The sequence below is a fragment of the Nyctereutes procyonoides genome, unplaced genomic scaffold (genome assembly GCF_905146905.1).
Source record: "Nyctereutes procyonoides isolate TBG_1078 unplaced genomic scaffold, NYPRO_anot_genome, whole genome shotgun sequence".
NCBI classification, from domain to species: Eukaryota; Metazoa; Chordata; class Mammalia; order Carnivora; family Canidae; genus Nyctereutes; species Nyctereutes procyonoides.
The window spans coordinates 12,682,460-12,704,577 of NW_026575140.1; the positions used below are offsets into that span (position 1 = coordinate 12,682,460).

General features: G+C 45.5%; 1 protein-coding gene across 1 annotated transcript; it reads left to right on the forward strand.

The window, feature by feature from the left end:
- AARS1 (alanyl-tRNA synthetase 1) lies at window positions 1-21,950 on the forward strand. The gene is made up of 21 exons (XM_055306270.1): window positions 1-64; window positions 2,863-3,027; window positions 6,720-6,908; window positions 7,263-7,408; window positions 8,766-8,957; window positions 9,950-10,094; window positions 10,447-10,592; window positions 11,452-11,560; window positions 11,715-11,865; window positions 12,549-12,673; window positions 13,101-13,245; window positions 14,116-14,294; window positions 15,410-15,523; window positions 16,735-16,941; window positions 17,454-17,638; window positions 18,617-18,725; window positions 19,517-19,630; window positions 20,217-20,336; window positions 20,453-20,539; window positions 20,920-21,033; window positions 21,432-21,950. Exons 2-21 carry the CDS (start codon window positions 2,884-2,886, stop codon window positions 21,615-21,617), a joined length of 2,907 nt encoding a protein of 968 aa, XP_055162245.1. The 5' UTR covers window positions 1-64; window positions 2,863-2,883; the 3' UTR covers window positions 21,618-21,950.
- The last annotated feature ends 168 nt before the right edge of the window (window positions 21,951-22,118 follow it).

Here is a 22,118-nt window from a genome sequence, read left to right on the forward strand (position 1 = left end):
GGGCTGTGCGGGTTTCTGTCTGTCGTGGCTCCGGGCCCGTGCCGCGGAGCGTCTGAGGGAGCAGGTATGCGCGGGCTCCGGGCGGTGGGCTGTGAGGGAGGAGTCAGGGACGGCGACCCTCGGGAGAAGCCGAAGGGCCTCCGAGAGTTTTGCGACGCCGCTGGAGCGGCCGGGTCGGGCCTGAAAGCGGGGCCGCCGCAGCGGTCTCCGGGGGCCCGGCCCCACGAGGCCTCTGGAGCCGGGAGCGCCGGGGACGGAGTGGCCTCGGGCGGCCTTGCCGAGGACCTAGACTTCGCGAGGATCACGATTGCCATTGACTACGCGCCCAGAGCTGTGGTTTTCTCTCCCCCGGTTTTAATCCCCTAGGGACGGACGAGGAGGTGGGGTGGGGTGGGTGGTGCAAGGGTGGTCTAGATGGGTGGAATTCCCTCTGAGCCATTTCCTAAATTCTTAAAACTAGTGAAGTAGCTGACGCTGGTTCAGGTTCATCTGGAAGCACTTTCTGTGCCCCATCATGTTCAGCTGTTACTTCCAAAAGAGCCTGCATTTTCCCGTGTGCTTTAAATTCCCTTAACTATTCGCTGTTAAAGGATCATACCTAATCCTGAAATACTTATTTAGCAGTGGTTGTACTAGATGTTGAGGATGTACCCCTGATGGGAAGATGGACATTGAACAAGCAGTCCAATGCGTGTGGAAGGTATGAAGGAAGACGCCTGGAGCTACGAGAATAAAAATAGGATCTCGTCAAGGAGAGAGAAAGCTTCCTTAAATAGGTCTCTTTGGAATTGATCTATCACAATTGAGGAATTCTAGGGAATGGGAAAAAGTGGAGTAGGGTAGACAGCTTACTTGGCAAATGAGCGCTTTGGAAGATCTGTGGCTGGAGCCTTAAACCCAAAGGCCAGTGTGGTTAAGGGTACTCAAGACCTTTATAGCCTCTGCTGGGAAGTGGACTCTGAGGACCATCCTTTATCCCAACCTTCCAGTGCATATACAATATAGACAGCCTTCCAGTATATATTGAATAAATGAATTTGTGATGGTGACATGGCTTTTAAGAGTCCTTGGCTCTGTAGGGCTTATTGTCAATATATTGGATCCTTATGTCATACATTTCGCAGTTCTTTCTGTATGAATGTTACTCTGTTGAGGGCATAGCCTCATTCATATTGGTTCCCAGCACAGTGTGCATTTACATATGTTGAATGAATAAGCAAAATGGGACATTTATGTGTCTTTTGGAATACAGCTGATATACCTCAGCCCGCTTAGAGGAGGAGCAATGAAAATTTTGAAACTGCTGTGATGTTGCTCAGTCAGAATTGGCACTGTATATTTATTTTTGCCACTGTTAAGACTCAGTGAGTGCCACGATGAGAAGGGATGAGGAGGAATGTGGTGTGGCAAAGTTTCTAAAAATCCTAGCCTTGGCTCCTTATGGATATAAAAGTCCTTATCTGTGGGAGTTTTAGTCCTTTCTTTGTCTCTTTCAGCCAGTTTCACCATCTTTTTGCCCGAAGGGCTTTATTGGAGTAATGAGTTGATTGAATTGTGAATAAATTGTTTGAAATTGTGGAAAATTGTGGATTCAGATTTAAGGATAAATCTGAATCAGAGTCCCTTGTTCACTATGTACGTCTTTATCTTCCTTAGAAGAAGGGGGAAAAAACTTGGCACTAAGTGACCTAAAGTAATAGCATCCATCCATGTTCCTTTAGGGCTTTCCACTTTACGGATTGCTTCCAAATATTGGATAGATTTTGAGTCTCACAACACCTGGGCAGAGTAGATACTACTTTTTTACCAAAAGAAACATATTGGGGACAAAGTCACTTATTTAAGGTTAGAGTTGGGTCTAGAATTCTAGAGACTAATGTCAGCCAGATGGTTCCCATTTTTCCAGATGCCGAGTGCTGCATGCCATGACAGCTCCATGCCAGTGATTGGGATCCTCCACCAAGGGCTGTTACTTTTCCACAACCTGCCTCTCAGGAAAATCATAATAGATGAGAAAGAGCTTTGAAATTGTCAACTTGTTTTCTAATTTCTCTCTCTTCCGATTCCCTTTCTCTTTTACTGACTCTGAGCTCTACCTCCTTAGTGTGGCTGCAACATCCTCACCCCCTAGGAATCTAACTGGCAGTCTGCCAGTTGTTCTGGGGGTGCTTAGGCTAGGTGGAGGCAGGTATAGTCCTACTTGCAGGCAGTTCCTTGTATAGCGAGGCCCCAGGTTCTCTGCTGTTGACAGCAGCCTCCCAAAGACAGGCCAAACCTAGAGACCCTGGCTTTAGGGATAATGGGACTTTGCATGATCTAGGCATGTAGATGAGCACGGAGCTGAAAGGGGCTTTAGAGTTCATCTCATAAGGACCCCTCCATTTGTTGGTGAAGTGAAGTAACTCCATTAAGCTTTTATAGCTAGGACTGGAACCCAGGTCTCCTGAACATCCCCCCCATCCCTAGTAGGCTTCTCTGCTGGACTGTAAACCATGAGATTTTTATTCCCATTTCTTAATTCCTGGCATAGGCCATGGCACAGAGGATGCATTACACATCTTCATATTTGGAATAAGTGAATACAGGAAGAAAATGCTCCTGCTCTACTTGATGTCTTGGTGTATTGAAACTATTCAGGTTGGCATGGGAAAGAAGAACATGTGGGGCTGTTGGCTGCTGTGTGCAGCAAATTTTGCTTCAATGATGATTTTAGCCTCAGATGTTACAACATAGAGGTTTTAGGATCAAACAGATTACCAGTGCCCTGCTTTGACTTGGCCTGTGGAGCCAGGAGTCTTGTGTAATACCTACTTATCTCTTAGTCGCAGTTCCTCTAATTTTCCTTCATTTTTCTCTGATTAGTTCCATAGGGCTACTTTCAAGATGGACTCGACCCTAACAGCAAGTGAAATCCGGCAGCGATTTATAGATTTCTTCAAGAGAAATGAGCACACCTATGTTCACTCATCTGCCACCATCCCATTGGATGATCCCACTTTGCTTTTTGCCAATGCGGGCATGAACCAGGTAAGGGTTTTTACCTTTTTCTTAAAATTTTTTTAATATTATATTTATTTTTTAAGTAAGCTCTCTGCCCAAGGTGGAGTTTGAACTCAAGACCCCGAGATCAAGAGACACATTCCCTACCTAGTGAGCCAGCCAGGTGCCCCTGGTTTGTGTTTTCTTCTAAGTAAAGAACTGTTTTATTAGTCATTGGCTAGGTTAATCTTGCTGAGCCATGAAGAGACCTATTAATTCCACTTTCGTGATTTCCTTCAACTCTTAATTATCCTTGTTTTTTTTTTTCTTTTTTCTCTTTCTTCCTTTTTTTTTTGTTAAAGATTTTATTTATTTATTTGAGAGAGAGTGCACAGCAGAGGGGGCAAGCAGGAGGAGGAGAAGCAGGGATCCCAGGACCCCGGGATCATGACCTTAGCCAAAGGCAGGTGCTTAATGGACTGAACCAGCAAGGCATACCTCCCTCCCCTTGTTTTTTCCTTTATAAAATTAATGAGTTCTTCAAGATTCTTTCAAAGCTCTGCTTTCTTTTCTTTTTTTTTTTTTAAAGATTTATTTATTCATAGACACAGAGAGGGGCAGGGACACAGACAGAGGGAGAAGCAGGCTCCACGCAGGGAGCCCAATGTGGGACTCGATCCCGGGTCTCCAGGATCACACCCCAGGCTGCAGGTGGTGCCAAACCGCTGTGCCACCGGGGCTGCCCAAAGCTCTGCTTTCATTTCCATTCTGAGCCATGCAGCTTTGTTGACTTTAAAAATTTTGTTTTTAATTTTTTTAAGATTTATTTATTTAGAAAGAGCATGCACATGTAGGGTTGTGGGGGTGGAGGGGCAGAGGGAAAGGAGGGAAGAATTCAGGCTGACTCTTCCATTCAGCTCAAAGCCCCATGTGGGCTCAATCCCATGACCCTGAGACCATGACTTGAGCCAAAATCAAGAGTCAGACGCCTAACAGACTCAACCACCTAGGTGCCTCTATTGATTTTTTTTTTTTTAAACTCTTAAAGCTACTGTCCCCAATACCAATTTGGATCTACTGCTGTAGAAACTTTATTAGTAGGATTTATGTTTGGAGCAGTTGAACTATAACAGATAACTTGAAAGTTTTGTTGTGATATTGAAAACTGTTTGTCAGGCTGACTGTGGACTGGAAGTGGATTCAGGTTACATAGTCCCCTCAGGGTTTTCCTTTGGTGGTTCTCTTGGAGCCCGGCTTAGCCTAGTGAACCCACTGGCTCTTAGAATGTGGCTCACTTTGCACTAAGTGATAAGTTGACATTTTCTTTTCTTTTCCTGGCATAGAAAATTAAAAGCAGTGGGGGGAACATTTTCCATCTTTTGTAATAACAGTAACTGTGAAATCATACATATGTTTTCAGTGATATGTATAAGTCCTTTGTATAAACCTGGAATAGGGGGCACTAATTTTATGTGGACTTGGAAGGTGATGGGTTTTCTGGAACACTGGAAAAGTTCTATTTTAGTGAGGCATTCCTAGGCATGGGTTTGTCTTCTCCCACATGCGCCGACTAGGTAGGAGAACCGTGGGAGTCCAGTGTTCTAATGTACTCTGAATAATAGTAATTATTAGACTGTTGTATGTAGCGCTTACTATGATGTGCTAGGCACTCTTCTATGTCCTGTACGTATGCTGACTCATTTCATCCTCACTCTGTACTGAAGCACTGACAGCTCAAGTAAACTGCCCAACCTAACATAGCTGGTGAATGCTGGAGTGTGGTTTTGAACCCCAGGTAGTCATTTGCTTAACTTTTGTGCTATACTGCCTCTTAATCAGAAATACCTTGATGGGGTTTTGCTCCCCCCCCCCTTTTTTAAAAACATTTTTAAAATAGTATTTATTAGGCATCTGCCCTTTTTTAGGTACTATGCCAGGTGCTAGATACACAAAGATAAGTAGTAGAGTTTTTGCTTTTAAGGAGTTCATGGTCTAGTTCATAACTGTCCAATAGAGGGCACCCCAGGTGGCTCAGCGGCTTAGCGCCGCCTTCAGCCCAGGCCTGATCCTGGAGACCTGGGATGGAGTCCCAAGTCTGGCTCCCTGCATGGAGCCTGCTTCTCCCTCTGCCTGTGTCTCTGCCTCTCTCTTGCTCTCTCTCTTTCTCTTTCTTTCTGTTTCTCATGAATAAATAAAATCTTTAAAGGAAAAAGAAAGAATTGTCCAATGGAACTTTCTGCAGTGATAGTAATGTTCTATAGCTGGGTTGCCCAATATGGCAACTACCAGCCATGTATGGTTTTTTTTCTCCTTTTTTAGATTTTAAAAATTAATTAATTTTTTAAAGTAATCTCTACACTTGGTGTGGGACTCGAACTTACAACCCCCAGATCAGAGTTGCATGCTCCACCAGTTGAGCCAGCTAGGCACACCCCAACCCCATGCATGATTATTGAGCTGGTGTGAGTGAGGAACTGAATTTTTTGTTTTTAAATATTTTTAATTAATTACTAACAATTTCATTTTAATTAATTTTACAAATCACAAGTGACTAGTGGTTACCAAATTGGACAGGTCTAGTGGGAAAATAAAGCAAAGTTACATAACAATGATACATCAAAGTCTAAGTTGATAAATCCTGAGAGCAAAATAATACCTTCTTTCTACAAGTCATTTGCCAAGTTGTGCTGATTTTACTCCCTTAATAGGTCTCAGTTTCTTTTCTTCCTTATCACCTTTACCATGAAGCCACTACATCAGTTTAAAAAAAATTTTTTTTTAAGATTTTATTTATTTATGAGAGACACAGAGAGAGGAGAGAGAGAGGCAGAGACACAGGCAGAGGGAGAAACAGGCTCCATGCAGGGAGCCCGACAGCGTGACTCGATCCCGGGACTCCAGGATCATGCCCTGGGCCGAAGGCAGGCGCTGAACCGCTGAGCCACCCGGGGATCTCCCTAAAAATTATTTTATTTATTTTCCTTTTAAGTCAACTCTAACCTCAATCAAGAGTCACTTGTTCTACCGACTGAGCCAGCCAGTGAGCCTGATGCAGGACTTGATCCTGGGACTCCAGGATCACACCCTGGGCCGTAGGCAGGCACTAAATCGCTGAGCCACCCAGGGATTTCCCACATATCACTTTTATTTTTATTTTTTTTATTTTATTTTTTAAAATATATTTATTTATTTATTTTAAATTTTTTTATTTATTTATGATAGTCACACAGAGAGAGAGAGAGGCAGAGACACAGCAGAGGGAGAAGCAGGCTCCATGCACCGGGAGCCCGACGCGGGACTCAGTCCCAGGTCTCCAGGATCGCGCCCTGGGCCAAAGGCAGGCACTGAACCGCTGCGCCACCCAGGGATCCCTATCACTTTTAGAATAAGTTCTTCCAGAAAGGTGTTCTAAGCCCTGACCACCGGAGACTTATGAGGAAGCGTGAGTTTCACTACATCAACCTCTGGCTGTTAGCACAGATCCAGCAGGCCTTCCCCTTGTATAGGTGGTGTTACTGGCAGTGGTGGGGACTGTGAGAGAACTAGGACCAGGGAGAAGCTGCTCCAAGATAGGATGCCTCTGCTGTGGCTCCATCAGGCTGCCTACTTCCCAAGTTTCTGTATTCCAGGCTAATTAAATCACAAACCGAACAGTTTATGTGTAGTCTTTTCCTGCCAGCATGTGACCACCTGATAGATTTGCATCTCCTTAAAAGTTGAAATGTTCCCTTTTTTTTTAGTTCAAACCCATCTTTCTGAACACTATTGACCCATCTCACCCTATGGCAAAGCTGAGCAGAGCTGCCAATACCCAGAAATGCATCCGGGCTGGGGGCAAACACAATGATCTAGATGACGTTGGCAAGGATGTCTATCATCACACCTTCTTTGAGATGTTGGGCTCCTGGTCTTTTGGAGATTACTTCAAGGTAAGCTCAAAGAGAAGATTCCTTTGGGGTTTTGAGCAAAATGATCCTCTCCACTGAAGGAAATGGATTCCAATTTTGCTTGTTATAAAATAGGAAGTATCATCTAGGAGATTCAGGAAAGAAGGATATTTATTAATACTAAGACTTCCTGAAAGTAGTACCTTTCACTTGATGTTTTCAGGTTACATTTTGGAGGTCTTGTATAAATTGATCCTGAATTTATTTGGCTGGGTTGATAGTGAAGATGTTGCAGTTTTATATTTGTGTTCCTAGGATCTGGGCGTTTTCTACTCATACTAAATAGATTTTGGCTTGGTCACATTCCACGTTCTTTCTTTTTTTGTCTTTTTATAGGAATTGGCATGTAAGATGGCTCTCGAGCTTCTCACCCAAGAGTTTGGTATTCCAGTTGAGAGACTTTATGTTACTTACTTTGGTGGGGATGAAGCAGCTGGTTTAGAACCAGACCTGGAGTGCAAACAGATCTGGCAAAACTTAGGGTAAGAATGTATCTCACATGTTGAGTGTGGAGGAATAAAGGGATTTCTAACTTGGTGCCATAGTGGGGTATTAGAGTTTGGAGTGCATTGCCATTTCTTGTTTTGGGCTATACGTTTTGAGATGGAGGTGGAAGTGACTGGGTGCAATATCCTTTAGTGCATTCCTTGGCCTTTTTTATTTTATTTTTTTAAGATCCATTTATTTGAGAAAGAGACAGAGTGTGAGTAAGGGGAGAGGCAGAGGGAGAGGGAGAAAGAGAATCCCAAGCAGACTCCATGATGAGCAAGGAGCAGGAAGGGGGCATGACCCTGAGATCATGACCTGAGCCAAAGGCAGATGCTTAACTGACTGAGCCGCCTAGGTGCCCTACTCATTTTCTTACTCTTTTCACTCTTAGAAAAGCATAGCTTTTTACCACACTTAGCACAGTTTCTCAGTTTCATTCATTCATGTATTAATTAATTACTTTTACTCCAGGAATATTATTCCAGTCCAGCTTCCCCTGGTACCTGGTCTGAAACCCCTACTTGGTTAGATTCTGTGGTCTACATGTACTTGGACATTTTGGGCAGTAATGCATGTAAACCTTAAATAGTACTCTTGGCTTAGGAATCCTGTTTTGCTTGGCTTGTGTATATCTCGACTCTGTTTATCCAGTATGCTCAATCTCTTTTGAGTGTTGTATTACCTAGCAGTTCTCAGCAGAGTCCAATATTTTTAAAATAATTTTAATCTTATTAAATTCCTTTTGGTATTTTAAGGCGAAACACTGGACTAAATTGGGGCATAGAGAAGTGACTTGAAATACTCAGTAGGTGTTTTAATGCTTATGCTGTTTCCATTTTTAAATGTTTTGTTTTATTTTTTTTTTAAGATTTTATTTATTTATTCATGAGAGAGACAGAGAGAGAGAGGCAGAGACACAGGCAGAGGGAGAAGCAGGCTCCACTCAGGGAGCCCGACGTGGGATTCAGTCCCGGGTCCCCAGGATCACACCCTGGGCTGTAGGCAGCACTAAACCACTGCACCACCGGGGCTGCCCTGTTTCCATTTTTAAAATGAAAGAACATTTGCAAAGAAGGTGTTTGCTTAAATTCTGGTCCTATTGAGCATAGGTGTTTTCATTTTTATGTGTTTTCTAGGCTCAATCTCTATCTTTGCCCATTTTTATTTAGTTTAAGAATGTAGCCCCTTATGTATATTTTGTATTCTATTATAGTCATCGCTTAGTCATTTTTTAACTTTATCTTTTTAAAAGCTGGAAATGCATAAGAATTTCCTTTTGTGGTGGATGCAAGTCTGGGCAAGAATCTTGTCAATAGCTATAACTGGGCTTGTCTTCCCTACCCTGTGCAGGCTGGATGACACCAAAATCCTCCCTGGCAACATGAAGGATAACTTCTGGGAGATGGGTGACACGGGCCCGTGTGGTCCCTGCAGTGAGATCCACTATGACCGGATTGGTGGCCGGGATGCTGCACACCTCGTCAACCAGGATGACCCCAATGTGCTGGAGATTTGGAACCTTGTGTTTATCCAGTATAACAGGTGGCCGTGGGGTCCTGAACTGTTTTCGTGCTAATAGCAGCACCTTAAGCCAAGTAGAGAAAGAGGAATGCAACACAAGGCTGTCTTCTCATCCTCATCTTTGGGGACAGTGGAGTGGAGCTATAGAAGGCACTAAAGGCATCAGGGGATCTTGTGGACAATATTTAGATTTTATTTCTCAGGTTTTCCCTCTGATCTCTGGGACATGGTTGGATTTAATCTTTTGTTTTTTTATTATTTTTATTTTTATTTTTTTTTGGATTTAATCTTTTGTTAATTACTTTTATTCCACATAGTACTCACTTCAAGACTATTCCTATAATGTCATTTTTGCAGTAATTTGGACTGTGATTTGATTCGATTTTTTTTTTTTTAAGATTTTATTTATTTGACAGAGACAGAGTAGGTAGGAGAGAGAGGGAGAGAGAATCTGAAGCAGACTCTGGACTGAGCGCAGAGCATGATGTGGGGCTCGATCCCACAACTATGAGATAGTGACCTGAGTCCAAACCAAGTGTTGGACGCTTAACCAGTGGATCCCCCCAGGCATCCCTATGGACTACAATTTTAAAGCTCATTAGCTTGAGGCTTGCCTCACTTTTTATTTTGAGATTTTATTTATTTGAGGAAGAGAGAAAGAAAGTGAGAGGGAGACCACACAAGTCATGAGCAGGGGCAGAGGGAGAGGGAGAAGCAGACTCCCAACTGATCAGGGAACCTGATGCAGGACTCTGCCCCAGGACCCTGAGACCATGACCTGGGCTGAAGGCAGATACTTAACCAGTGGAGCCACCCAGGCACCCCTTGCCTCACTCTGTAATAGGCCCCAGAGTACTACTTCCTTTTTCCCCTCCACTCCCCTCCCTCCCACCAAACCAGACAGGCAAATGGCAAATAGAGCCTGCAACCTGTGCTATATAAGTGAGTTTTAACCAGTGGGGAGAGGTAGCACCCAGAGTAATTTCAATTTCCTCTTTCTCTGGATCTTGCAGGGAAAGCGATGGCATTTTGAAGCCTCTTCCTAAGAAAAGCATTGACACAGGGATGGGCCTGGAGCGACTGGTGTCTGTACTGCAAAATAAGATGTCCAACTATGACACTGACCTTTTTGTTCCTTACTTTGAAGCCATTCAGAAGGTACTGGTCCTATTGTAAACATTGCAGACTTCTGTGGAGGTTTCTAGGTGGGACTCTTAGCAGTACTGTCAGAGATAACATAATATCTTTGCCAGCTAAGAGTACCTGTGACCATCTGTCACTTTAATTGTTAATGACCTCAGAGGTTCTAGCACAAGTCGCTGTAGTTTGTTGAGTGCAGGGGCATGGCTAGAGGCTCTTTACCCCTGCTGTCACCTTTCTTGGTGTTAAAAGATCTGGCAAGAGGGTCATCCTTTCCTCTATGTTCACTCAGTCCTCTTGGAACCTCCAGAGCAAGGCCATGCCAGAAGGGCTACTTCCTAAAGAGCTTCCTCCTGGTTTTTATCTGTAGGGCACAGGTGCCCGGCCATACACTGGGAAAGTTGGTGCTGATGATGCTGATGGGATTGATATGGCCTATCGGGTACTGGCTGACCATGCCCGGACCATCACCGTGGCACTGGCCGATGGTGGCCGACCTGACAACACAGGACGGGGGTAAGTATGTTTGTTATACATGGCATGGTGTTAGGATTGCCACTGAGTTTGTTAGTCTCCATGGAACTTAAAGCCATTCTTTATTCTTTTATTTGTCTTAGGTAGTTGGAGGAATCCCTCTATTTATTTATTTTTTAAGGGATTTAAGAGAGTTTTAGGTCGTGTTACAGAGTTGCCACTATATTAAATCTTTGCTGCTAAGTACAAGATAGGATACAGATTGTATTTTAGGTTGTCCAGTAGGATATTGGCAAGGAGGGAAGGGATAGATACTGATTAGCCCCAGGCAATTTTATTACTGACGGGCAGTACCTGGGATTTGGGGCATCAGCCATCTGGGCTATACCTGCCTCCATCTCTGGATCAGCAGAATGTGGTAGAAAAACAAAGCAAAGTTATCTTTGATGCATATTTGTGGGTATATCCCTGAGTTTTCTGCTGGAATTAATGACCTCAGGGACACACGAAAAGCAGTCTTAGGGTCAAAGAAAGTCTCTGAAAGAAAAAACTAGTCAGGGCATCCCTGGTGGCGCAGCGGTTTAGCGCCGCCTGCAGCTCGGGGCGTTATCCTGGAGACCCTGGATCGAGTCCCATGTCAGGCTCTCTGCATGGAGCCTGCTTCTCTGCCTGTGTCTCTGCCTCTCTCTCTCTCTCTCTCTTTCTCTCTCTCTCTCTGTGTCTCTCTGTGTCTCTATGAATAAATAAATAAAATCTTTTTTTTAAAATAAATAAAATCTTAAAAAAAAAAAAAAAAAACAGTCCTGTTGCTTTGGGTAGAATTCTAAAAGCCCCGAATTAGAATTACCAAATGCTTACCTTGGAAAGTTGCCTACAGCAGAAAGTTTTCTGCATTTTTCAGGTATGTGTTGAGACGGATTCTCCGCCGGGCTGTTCGATATTCCCATGAGAAACTCAATGCCAGCAGAGGGTTCTTTGCCACATTAGTAGATGTTGTCGTCCAGTCCTTGGTAGGTGTACCTCCCTGCTTAACTGTGTTCTGCTAATGCACAGAGCTTAGAGGGATGAGGTGGGAGTTAGCATACTGTTAATGAGAGTTTTCAGGGGGGTCACGGAATGGACCCTGTCCTTATTGAGCCCACATCTCTGCTTCCCCTTTGCCAGGGAGATGCATTTCCTGAGCTGAAGAAAGACCCAGATATGGTAAAGGACATCATTAATGAAGAAGAAGTGCAATTTCTCAAGACTCTCAGCAGAGGGCGCCGCATCCTCGATAGGAAAATTCAGAGCCTGGGAGACTGTAATACCATTCCTGGTAAGGACCCATTTTATTCCAGGCTGGTTCTTCTGTCCAGAAGAGGCAAGCCCTTTTTCAAAAATGACTGGAGTCCCGTGTCTCCAAGGGCTAAAGATAGCTTGGTTATATGGCTTTTACTATAAAATTGGGTTTATCATAAAATTATAAAAGTAATACGTTATTGTGGCAAAGTGTTTAAATAACACAGAAGTAAAAAATGAAAATTCTCCTTCCTAAACTCATTTTTCAGAGGTAACAGTTCTTACCTATTGTTGTATAACTATTCAGGGCTTTTCTCTATTTGCATACACATGTATGTAGGGGCATATGTGTGTGTTTTCCAGCAAAAGGGGAACATATATACTATTCTGCAACTTGTCTTTTTTTTTTTTTTTTTTTACTAGACTGGAAAACTCCAAAAAAAAATATTTTTGACTTTTTATTGCAGCATAAGGTACAAGGGGAAAGCATGATGAATTTCCACAAACTGAGTACACTCATGTTCAGATTAAGAAACAACTTTACCAGGAGACCTCCTGTACTTCCTCCAGGTCAATTCTGAAGGATTTGATAGATTTTCTGACAAGTGAACAGAATCAATACTAACTTGCTTTGTCTCCAGTTCCTTCTGTCACTGCCAGCTTCCTTTGGAAAGGGTGGGGCTGTCGTGTCAATCTTACACAGTTCCCTTTGTGCTCCAGGGGACACTGCTTGGCTCCTCTATGACACCTATGGGTTTCCAGTGGATCTCACTGGACTGATTGCTGAAGAGAAAGGCATGGTGGTAGATATGGATGGATTTGAAGAGGAGAGGAAACTGGCCCAGGTAAAGAATTTGGGGAGTGAGCAGGAAACCCAGCACCAAACAAGGCAGGACTTGGCTACAAAGAACAAGAGTTTCCTTCCATTAAAGTCTTTGAAATTGTATTTTTCCCAAGACCAGTGAGTGTCAAACGAGAGCACTTTCGGCTCAGAGGATATTTGTCAATAATGTGTGAGGACACTTTGTGGTTTCTACAGCTGAGGGTAGGATGCTACTAGCATCAAGTGGTTAGAAGTCCAGGACTGCTCAGTAACCTACAGTGGACAGCCACCCAGAACAAAGAATTACCTGGCCCTAAATGTCAGTAGTGCTAAGATTGAAAAACTGTTCTAGAGCTTTATATTGGGCATAGTTTAGCAATTTGAATTAGAATCTCAGAATTCTTTTTCCCACATTAGGGTAACTTCTGTTTATTTTCTCTTACTGGCAGCTGAAATCACAGGGCAAAGGAGCTGGCGGGGAAGACCTCATTATGCTGGACATCTATGCTATAGAAGAGCTCCGGGAGAAGGGTCTGGAAGCAACAGAGGATTCCCCAAAGTATAATTACCATTCGGACTCCAGTGGGAGTTATAGTACGTCCCTGTGTTACTGCGTGTACCTTTGTTGAGTCTCAAGATTAGGAACTTAGGGTATTTATCAGAGCCTCTCCTGCCTCTCCTGTAGTACTAGAGTCATGCTCTGCAATTTCATACTCCCAGAGACCCATGGCAATTAATTTTTTAACTCTTTATTTGGGAATAATTATAGATTCATAGGACAGTCCTCATACTCTTTACCTAGTTTCCCCTAACTATAACACCTTTCAGGAAACCAGGAAATGGGCAATGATACAATCATCAGTGGCTGTTGAATTTTGCATCAAGGGTAGCTGCATTCTAGGGGTTCCTGGCTGGTTCAGTTGGTAGATCATGTGACTTTTAATCTTGGGGTCTTGAGTTAAAGCCCTGCAGAAATTAATTAAATGAATAAATGAACAAATGGAATAGAATAGTGGCATTCTAAAGTTAAGCATCAAAAGAAAGAAACAGGCAATGCATGTTTTTACTTTTGTTCTGTCAGAGATCCCTAAATCTATCCAAGCAAGCCCATAAAATGAATAAATTCTTTGTGAATTGACCTTGGGAGTAGGGAATTTATTACTGCTTCTAAATACTTAACCAGATTTGCTGGGTTCCTGTTCAGTAGCTCAGAGATAGAGTGACTGGAACTGCCCCAGTGATGTGAAAGTTTCACCTGGAAAACCCCCCAGTCCCAAGCAAGCTATGACAGTTGGGTCACTCTACTGAGTGTTACATTCCCTGGTACTAAGCCCTTTTGTTGAGTCTAATGGTCTTGCTTGTAAAATAAAATTAGACAGTTAGAACCTAAGGACCAAAGAGAATCCAGCAAAAGACAAGAATGTGTGATGAAGTCATTGACTCTGTTTTTCCCCTTCTCTGCAGCATTTGAGAACGTAGTGGCCACAGTGGTGGCTCTGCGCAGGGATAAGATGTTCGTGGAAGAAGTGTCCACAGGCCAGGAGTGTGGAGTGGTGCTGGATAAGACCTGTTTCTATGCTGAGCAAGGAGGGCAGATCTATGATGAAGGCTACCTGGTGAAGGTTGAGGACAACAGTGAAGATGTGAGCCAACTGTTCATCCTTGCTGGCCAGGGATGGGGCATCCAGCTGAGGGCTGGGCCTGGACTGGGGTAGCTTTTCTGGCTCCTCACACTCCTGGCCTTGGGGAGCAGACATAACTGATCTTTTGGTGTGGTTCATTATTAGTGTTTCTGAGGCCAAGTGAGTTGCCTCTTGTACCACTGATTCAGTTGCCATTAAGTCCCTCTTAGCAGGATCCTTGCAGTCAGGTTGCATCAGTTGATCCTGGGTTCCTCCAGGCTTTCCTCATGAAGAAGAAAAGGTAGCTCTCTGGAGAGCAGACTTCGTTGCAGAAGCCCCAGCCTCTAGCTCTGCCACTGTTGACTCTGTGATCTTAGATGAGTTACCTCATCTCATGGGCATCAGGTTCCTCCTGGTGGCTTTAAATTCTCTAAGATGCTCCTTAGCATCTGTGTATATATACACATATATTTGTGCACATATAAAGTGGTCTATATATTTAATGGTAAATAAGGTATGGTTAAACCTTAAAAATGAACATGTTATTTTACCAGGAAGAGTGAGTTTATTGGGAAATAGCAGAGAATTGCAGTGTGGGACATGTAAGCTATGGCAAAACCATAGGCAAGTCCAACAAAGGAAGGAGAGGAACTGATATTTTATGGAGGAGGAGGAGGAGGAAATTGGGAGGGGTTGTTTTAAAGGAAAGTCCATTGGAGAAAATCACAAGTTTGGGGTGATGATGGTTTCTTGTTGGCAGAGTTGGAGGAGTAATTGATTTCTCCTAGGAGATCCATCTGCATCTTTTCTTGTTAGGGCCTGTACTTGATGGTTTGGTTCTGTAATTGACAGTTCTTTCTGAAATGAACTACTGTTCCTGTTCCAGCCTCTGCTTCTAGCCACCGGGCTTCACTTTAGTGTGGTTGCTTTTTATTTGTTTTCAGTGGATAATGGTGTCTGTGTGCATATATACAATACATATAGTGGTATTAATAGTATAAAGTATGTATAATGGCATATACACACATTAGTAAGGAAGGGCTTAGAAAATATGTAACATATATAAAGATATATATGTATGCGCGTGTATATATATATGTTGGATTTATTTACATGTTCTCCTGGACTGCTCTTAGAAAATGGAATTCACAGTGAAGAACGCTCAGGTGCGAGGAGGGTATGTGTTGCACATAGGCACCATCTACGGCAGTCTGAGAGTGGGGGACCAGGTCCGGCTGTTTATTGACGAGGTGAGTTGCATTATTCTGGTTGGCATTGGACCTGGTTAGTAATCATCTCCCTGTTTTTAAAAAAAATTTAAATTTCAGCTTTATTGAGGTATAGTTGACATAAAATTCCAAAGTATTTCAAGTGTACATCATGGTGACTTGATATATGTTATGAAAAGAACTCATCTTCTTTGACTTTAAATTGGTCTAGTCCTTGTTGATCACTCCTCAGAGAAAAGATTATTACAAATCTGATGCAGGAGCACATTTTATGAGGGGTGCAGCTGTGAATTCTTAAATGTGTATGTTCTCAAATCATATGACTGTGATTGTATTTTATTTTTATTTTATTTATTTTAAGTAATCTCTGCACCCAGTATGGGGCTCAAATCCGAGATCAAGAGTCGACTGCTCCTCCAGCTCAGCTAGCCAGGCATCCCAAATGACAGTGACTTTAGTTGAGACTTATAGACTCATTTCATGGATTGCCCTTCTCCAGATTAACCACAAATACTCCTTCAGGAACCCAGAATCCTGTATTAAAAAATAGATCCTGTTTGTGTGACCGAGCTCCAAAATAACAGGAGCTTATTAAAACAAGGTAGAAATGTGTTTCTCATCTTGGAGTCCAAGCTGATACAGAGGCTCTGCCCCACAAAGGCATCGGGCCCAGTTTTTCCTTGCTTGTTTTTCTACCCTCATTGTTGCCCTTGATTTCTTAGTCTAAGAAGGTAGCCACCGGATCCATTGGTAGGCCAGGCATTGGCAAACTTTTTGTGAAGTTTCAGATAGTTGATATTTTTGGTTTTGTGAGCCATATAATCTCAGTCACAACTGTACACTTCTGATGTTGTGGCATAAAAGTGCCATAGATAATATATAAACACGTGGGTGTAGCTGTCTTTAATAAACCTATTGATGAAAAAAGACAAAAAGCTAGATTTTGGCCCACAGGCCATAATCTGCCAACTCTCACTTCTTAGTCTAGGTAGTGGGAAAGAGGAAGGGGAGGGCAGGTTTCTTCCCGGTAATGGAATGCATCACATATGCTCACCACCCATTGACCAGAATTTAGTCATATGGCCACAGTTAGTTGCAAGGGAAGCTGGGAAACGTAGCCCTTATTCCAGGCAGCCATGTATCCAACTAAAAATTTTAGTAGTGGGAAAGGAGAGAGCAGATATTAGGAGATGACGGCAGACCTTTCCACCAGCTGCCCCTGCCCTTCACAGCCCCGACGGAGGCCCATCATGAGCAACCACACAGCCACGCACATTCTGAACTTCGCCCTTCGCTCTGTGCTCGGAGAAGCTGACCAGAAAGGGTCCCTGGTTGCTCCTGACCGCCTTCGGTTTGACTTCACTGCCAAAGGAGCCATGTCCACCCAGCAGATCAAGAAGGCTGAAGAGATTGCTAATGGGATGATTGAAGCAGCCAAGGTAGGATTGTGCATCAGCTCTTGGGTCACGAGCCTTGTTTCTTCCTGCACCAGCGCTTTTCTTTGTGGAGCCTTCTCTGAAGTCCAGATGTTCTTCCTCTATTGGACCATACCCTGCTAAACACACAGATTTGTTTGAAGCAGTAATTCTCAACTGCACTGAGTGTAGGGGCAGTGGTGGTATCCTGTGGAGGGGCCTTAGGGCCTCTGGGGAAGGGAGCAGAGGGAGGTCTGTGCTCTACTCTCTCCAGAGCTTTTCTGGTTTTATTTCACACAATTATAGTGCATCCATATGAGATTTGGTTCACAGTTTAGCAAAATAATTGGAAATTCCTATTTTGATCCCTTTGACTTTACTCATGGTGCCTTATTTCAGGAGGCTCAGGGCACATGATGGGCAGAGGTGGGATTAGAAACCAGAGTCCTGCCTATAAGACCTTGCTTTCCCTGCCACTTCCTACTGCCCCTCCAGAGATCTTTTCCTACCTTTTTTCTGTCTTCTTTCCATGGCAGCCGGTCTACACCCAGGATTGTCCCCTGGCAGCAGCTAAAGCCATCCAGGGCCTACGGGCTGTGTTTGATGAAACCTATCCTGACCCTGTGCGAGTCGTCTCCATTGGGGTCCCAGTGTCCGAGCTGTTGGAAGACCCCTCTGGCCCTGCTGGCTCACTCACTTCTGTTGAGTTCTGTGGGGGAACGTGAGTAGAAGGGGAGCAGTGGATGTGACTGGCTTTTTGTTAATCTGGTACTATCATTGGAGGAAATGAGTAATAGGCTAGACCCCCGCTTGCTTTTATAAGGTTGAAATGAAGTTCTCAGAAATACACTTGCCAGATCGCATTCCCAAGAACCTTAGGATCCTGTGCTCCTGTCAGACCCCTTGGCATCCGGCATTGACATTTGCTGGCTTTGTGATGAAATGTTCTTCCTAGGATGGAAAAAAGCATTGTCTTAACATTTAGTTCACAGTTGCTTGCTCTTGTGTCCTGGGCTGATTCTGATAAGAAGGCCTGTGAATTCAGGCTTCAGGAAGGCCATGGAGCACTCACCAAGCTCCTGAGCTGTTCCTAGCTCTTCTCCATTCTGGGGTCTTCACTTAGCTTCTTTTGCCAGCTTGAGCAGCATCTGGGGATTCACTCCATTGACTCAGGGCCCCTGAGTCAGGCCCCACCGCACACCCAGCTCAGGTTGGGTTGCAAGAACCACTTGTTTCCAGCTGGAGTCCTCTGTAGCCCTTGGGGTCATTTTGGGATGGTGTGGTGGCCTGGGAAGTTCTTGCTTGCAAAGGAATCTCGTTGAGAAGAACATCCTTCAGGCCATGGTAGAGCCCTTCCAGGGCCTCCTGTGAGCTGCAGGCAGGCAGGGAACAGGTGCGTGTGTGAGGATGGCTAGGAACCTGGGGCACCTCATTCCTCTGCCCAGCTGAATTGGGCCTTCACCTGACCCCCACTCGGCCTTAATGCCTTTTCACTCTTTAGAGCACGGGAAGCTGCCTACAAAGCCTTTAATGCCACTGAAAGAATGACTGAAGTGAAGGGCCTCTTCCCACTGTGCCCTTGTCGGGGCTTCCCTGGAACCTCAAAGACCTCAGGCTCTCATTATGGTCTCCCGGGTGTGGCAAGGACCAGGGTGCGTGGGCTTTCTTGTCACCGTGGACTTTGTCCTCTGCCAATCAGGCACCTGCAGAATTCCAGTCATGCGGGAGCTTTTGTGATCGTGAGTGAAGAAGCTATTGCCAAGGGTATCCGGAGGATCGTTGCTGTCACAGGGGCCGAAGCTCAGAAGGTGAGCGCCGCAGGCTGGTCTGTAGCTTATTTGAACAAGGCAGGAAGTAGGATGCTACCCCCAAACTGTCTGCCAGTGACCCCTACCTGGAAAAGAACCACCGCCTACATGACTTTTTTTTTTTTAAGATTTTATTTACTTATTCATGAAAGAGAGAGAGGCAGAGGCATACCCAGAGGGAGAAGTAGGCTCCCTGTGGGGACCCCGATGTGAGACTTGATCCCAGCACCCTGGGATCACACCCTGAGCCAAAGGCAGACACTCAACTGGTAAGCCACCCAGGCGTCCTCGTATAGGACTACTTAGCTATACCGTGTTTAATCTTAAAAAAAAAATTCTGCCATTTATTCCATAATATATCTGCTTCTAGGAGGGTAAGCCGTAATTCTGATGTGGCTTCCAGTGCCCCCAGCACTGACTCACATCTCCCTGGGTGTACATGCCTAGTTTGAGACGCATAGCATACAGGGCTAGTTGCTCCGGGTTGGGGACTGCAGCTGGGGCCTGATATGTGCTGAAGCTTGAGGACTGGTCGTTTTGTTGGGGTGAGAAGGGCTCCTGACTTGGGAGTTGTTGGTTCTCCCCTGAGCCTGAGGCAGTGCAGCCTTCCTGCTGGTCAGGCTTGTGAGGAGGGCTAGGGCATGAGGCCACCAACACTGGCTCCTTAAAGAATGAGAAACTTCTAGTATCCTGGGAGTTCCATAGCCTGCCATTAGTGCTTGCCCCAGTTTACAGCAGGAGTGAAGATGAAAGTTACCTAACTGGGAGCTTACAACTCTGCCCCTCTCTAGGCCCTCAGGAAAGCGGAGAGCTTGAAGAACTCTCTCTGTGTCATGGAGGCCAAAGTGAAGGCCCAGACTGCGCCAAACAAGGACGTGCAGAGGGAGATCGCTGACCTTGGAGAGGTAGGGGCGGCCTCCCCCATCAGGCCCTGCTCGGGGCCAGATGAGTCAGACACTCCCTGAACTCTCAGGTCCTGGTTCTCAGGGCATTGGACCTTTGATCTCTTGTCTGGCAGCCTTGCAAAGGGGTCTCCGTGGATCCCAGCCTGTGAACTCCTGGAATCTGCTTGCTGCCCCCACTGCCAGTGGCAGGGCCCGTTCAAAGCACCAGTGGGCATCAGTGTTGAGGGACTTGGGGGAATGGGTGCCCACTGTTGCCAGGCCTCCTCATCTCTGTTAATAGGTGGAGGCTTCTTGTGAGCCCATCACAGGCTGTGTCCACTGCCTGGTAGGGACCAACTCTTATAGGGGCCCCAGCTCTCTTTGCCCCTTTCTCTCTCGCCCTACTTGGTACAACTCATATAGTTGCTCATAGGGTGACTGGTCTCTAGGCCAGTGGATACCTTTTTGTTTTATGTTTTCTCTTTCCTTCTGGATATTAGCCAGGGAAGACTTTGGTGTTCAAAGCCAGAAAGGTGGGGTGGACTTATGTCTCACATCCTAGCTCCTTGTGGTCCAGATTCCAGTGGTATTCTGGTTCTGGTTCCAGGCCCTGGCCACTGCAGTCATCCCCCAGTGGCAGAAGGATGAATTCCGGGAGAATCTCAAATCTTTGAAGAAGATCATGGATGACTTAGACCGGGCTAGCAAAGCTGATGTCCAGAAGCGAGTGAGTCTTGCTGTACTGGTGGCTGGAAGGGAACAAGGAGGATTCGCCCAGCAGAGACTGTGTGGACAGCTGTTTGGGCCTTTGACCTAAAGCCTCTCTTGTGGATTTCCTTGCAGGTGTTGGAGAAAACAAAGCAACTCATTGACAGCAACCCCAACCAACCCCTTGTCATCTTGGAGATGGAAAGCGGTGCCTCGGCCAAGGCAACGTGGGGGCTGGGACTCCCTATGTTGCTTTATACCTGTCTACTACTTGTCTCCTTTCTGGGTCTCAGCCCTCTGGTGGCTGAAGTGTGAGCTTTGTGGCTCTGAGTAGAGTGGATGCCTGAGGGTCTGCTCTCTGGTTTGAGGTTAGGCTGAGCCATGGAGGGGGCTGGTGGCCTGAGAGCTACAGCTCCTAAGATGTAAGGCACACCTCAGAACCAGAGTGTGGGCGGGTCCTCCTCCACACAGACTCTTGGGACCTGCTCTTAGAAGGGGGTGGGCCGCAGGGGTGCTCTGAGAACTGAGCTTTGCAGACTCGCACCATGCAGAGCATGGCACCCCTTCCCCAGGCTGTGGTCTGACATCAGCTTTCCCCATAGGCCCTGAATGAAGCCTTGAAGCTCTTCAAGACGCATTCCCCTGAGACATCTGCCATGCTCTTCACAGTGGATAATGAAGCTGGCAGGATCACGTGTTTGTGTCAAGTCCCCCAGGTCAGAACACCTTGCAGCCCTGTACTAGTGGGAAGTGGTATTTATAGCTTTTCTGAGGAAGCTTGGTTCTTACAGTTGTTTGCTCAAGACCCTTGTTTGCGTGTGCAGCCAGTTGGAAACACCCATTCTTCTGGCCCCGTTTGTCACCTCCTCCAGCACCCCTATCCTCAGGCTCTCTCCTTGGGGGGGGGGTGTTTAATCATGCTGAAGCCCGGCTTGCCGGTGCCTGCCCCAAGCTGTAGTACCAGCTGGAGGATCTGTCTCAACCCTGGTGGCAGCACCCAGGAGGGCAGGAGTGGGCCTTTAAGCTCCTCCATACTTTTCCTTTTCCACCCCCTCCATGTCTTCCTCAGTCTCGTCTTCTGTCCTGACTCCCACGTCCCCTTTCTTTCTTCCAGAATGCAGCCAACCGGGGCCTGAAAGCCAGTGAGTGGGTGCAGCAGGTGTCAGGGCTGATGGACGGCAAAGGTGGTGGCAAAGATGTGTCTGCTCAGGCCACAGGCAAAAATGTGGGCTGCCTGCAGGAGGCACTGCAGCTGGCCACCTCCTTTGCCCAGCTCCACCTGGGAGATGTGAAGAACTGAAGGGTAGGGGCAGCTTCCACTGGGAAGCATCCTTCACTTACCCAGTGCATCCGTCCAGCCAGCTCTCCACCTGCCATGAGGACATTTGGATCTTGGGACCTTTAAACAGCCCTGTCTGTCCTAACCCAGCAGTAACTGGAACTCACGCACCTGGGAGCTAGCCTGTGACTCATTGCTCACGTTACATTTCTGCCCTGAGCCCTCCCTACATACCAGCGCCATTTCTAAAACCACTACCCCAGGATTGCTATTTATCATTGTCATGCTCGTGTCTGTAGATAAGAGTTCTTTTAGGCCTCTCTGGTGCAGAGAATAAAAGGACTATGTGCAATACTCGATGATGCTATGTGATCTCTTAACCCCCCACCTCTCATAGGAGCCCCTTGTGTAATAGCCTATGGCCCCAACTGGCTTCTGGTTGTGGTCCTCAACGAGTCCAGCTCAACTCCTGAACTTTGGGAATGGCCTCTGGGATTACCTGAAGACATTGGTGAAGGTGGC